The 875-nt window shown below is 63.4% G+C and overlaps 1 protein-coding gene across 1 annotated transcript in view; it reads right to left on the bottom strand.

Moving 5' to 3' along the window:
* CHRNG (cholinergic receptor, nicotinic, gamma (muscle)) overlaps positions 1 to 800 on the bottom strand; it is a gene marked incomplete at its 5' end in the record, with an annotated part of 3,573 nt that extends 2,773 nt beyond the window's left edge. Inside the window, 3 exons of the mRNA XM_010085030.1 lie at positions 197 to 352; positions 448 to 557; positions 756 to 800. Of these exons, the coding sequence (XP_010083332.1) occupies positions 197 to 352; positions 448 to 557; positions 756 to 800 (311 nt within the window). The remainder of the gene's footprint in view (positions 1 to 196; positions 353 to 447; positions 558 to 755) is intronic.
* Between the last annotated feature and the right edge of the window lie 75 nt (positions 801 to 875).

Genomic DNA, 875 nt, shown 5'->3' with positions numbered 1-875 from the left:
CCGGCCGCCTCCAGCCCTGCTTTGGGGTGCTTGGCTTGGCCAAGGTGCCTCCTGCCACCCATGAGGTGCCCGGGGATGGGTGGCACTTGTCTGCCCCAGGGCAAGGATGGACATCCCGTGTCAGTCCCTTGTGTCCCAGCAGGACCTGTTGAGTGGCCCCGGCTGTGGTCCCCACACGTGCCCAACTGGTGCTCACTGGAAGACCATGGTGCAGTTCTGCCAGTCGAAGGGGAAGTAGGTGACGTGGATGGAGCAGGAGCTGCGGTAGATGGCGGGGGGCAGCCAGTAGATGCTGCCATCGAAGGACACCAGCACATTGGCGTAGAGGGTGATTTCGAATGTCCCGTCAATGCTGGAGGGGAAAGGGTGGGCTCAGCCCCAAACCATGCCCGAGGGGCAGCTGCCACCCCCTGTGTGGGGACGTGTCCCCATTGCCCCATCACCTACTTGTTCTCCAGGACGATGTCGGGCAGCCAGACCATGGTGGAGGGCACCCGCAGCAGCTGGATGTCATCGTATTTCTCAGGGTCCCACCGCAGGCGATAATCGGTCCATTGCTGGGAGGAGGGGAGCAAAAAGAGGGGGGGGTCACAGTGCTCCCTGAGGAGGGGGAGCTTTGGAGCTGCCTCTCTTGCTGCCCCCAAAATGGGCACAACTGGGGGCACCCACAAGAGGGGCTGCAGGTTACTGTGCCAGCCCCCCATGGGGTGCCACCCTGAGATGTGGGGGTCCTGCCTCGAGAGGAGGGGTCTCACCATCTCGATCCAAACGTTGGTGGTGAGGGTCTCCTCCCGCTCATTCTGGCAAGGAAGGAAGGGGGGAGATGGCTTTAGCACCCTGCCCACCTCTGCCCCCCTGCTCCCCGCTGCCCCATG

The sequence above is a fragment of the Pterocles gutturalis genome, unplaced genomic scaffold (assembly GCF_000699245.1).
Source record: "Pterocles gutturalis isolate BGI_N339 unplaced genomic scaffold, ASM69924v1 scaffold27995, whole genome shotgun sequence".
NCBI lineage: Eukaryota > Metazoa > Chordata > Aves > Pterocliformes > Pteroclidae > Pterocles > Pterocles gutturalis.
Note: the sequence above shows the minus strand (reverse complement) of the source record. Positions and strands in the feature narration are given on the sequence as shown.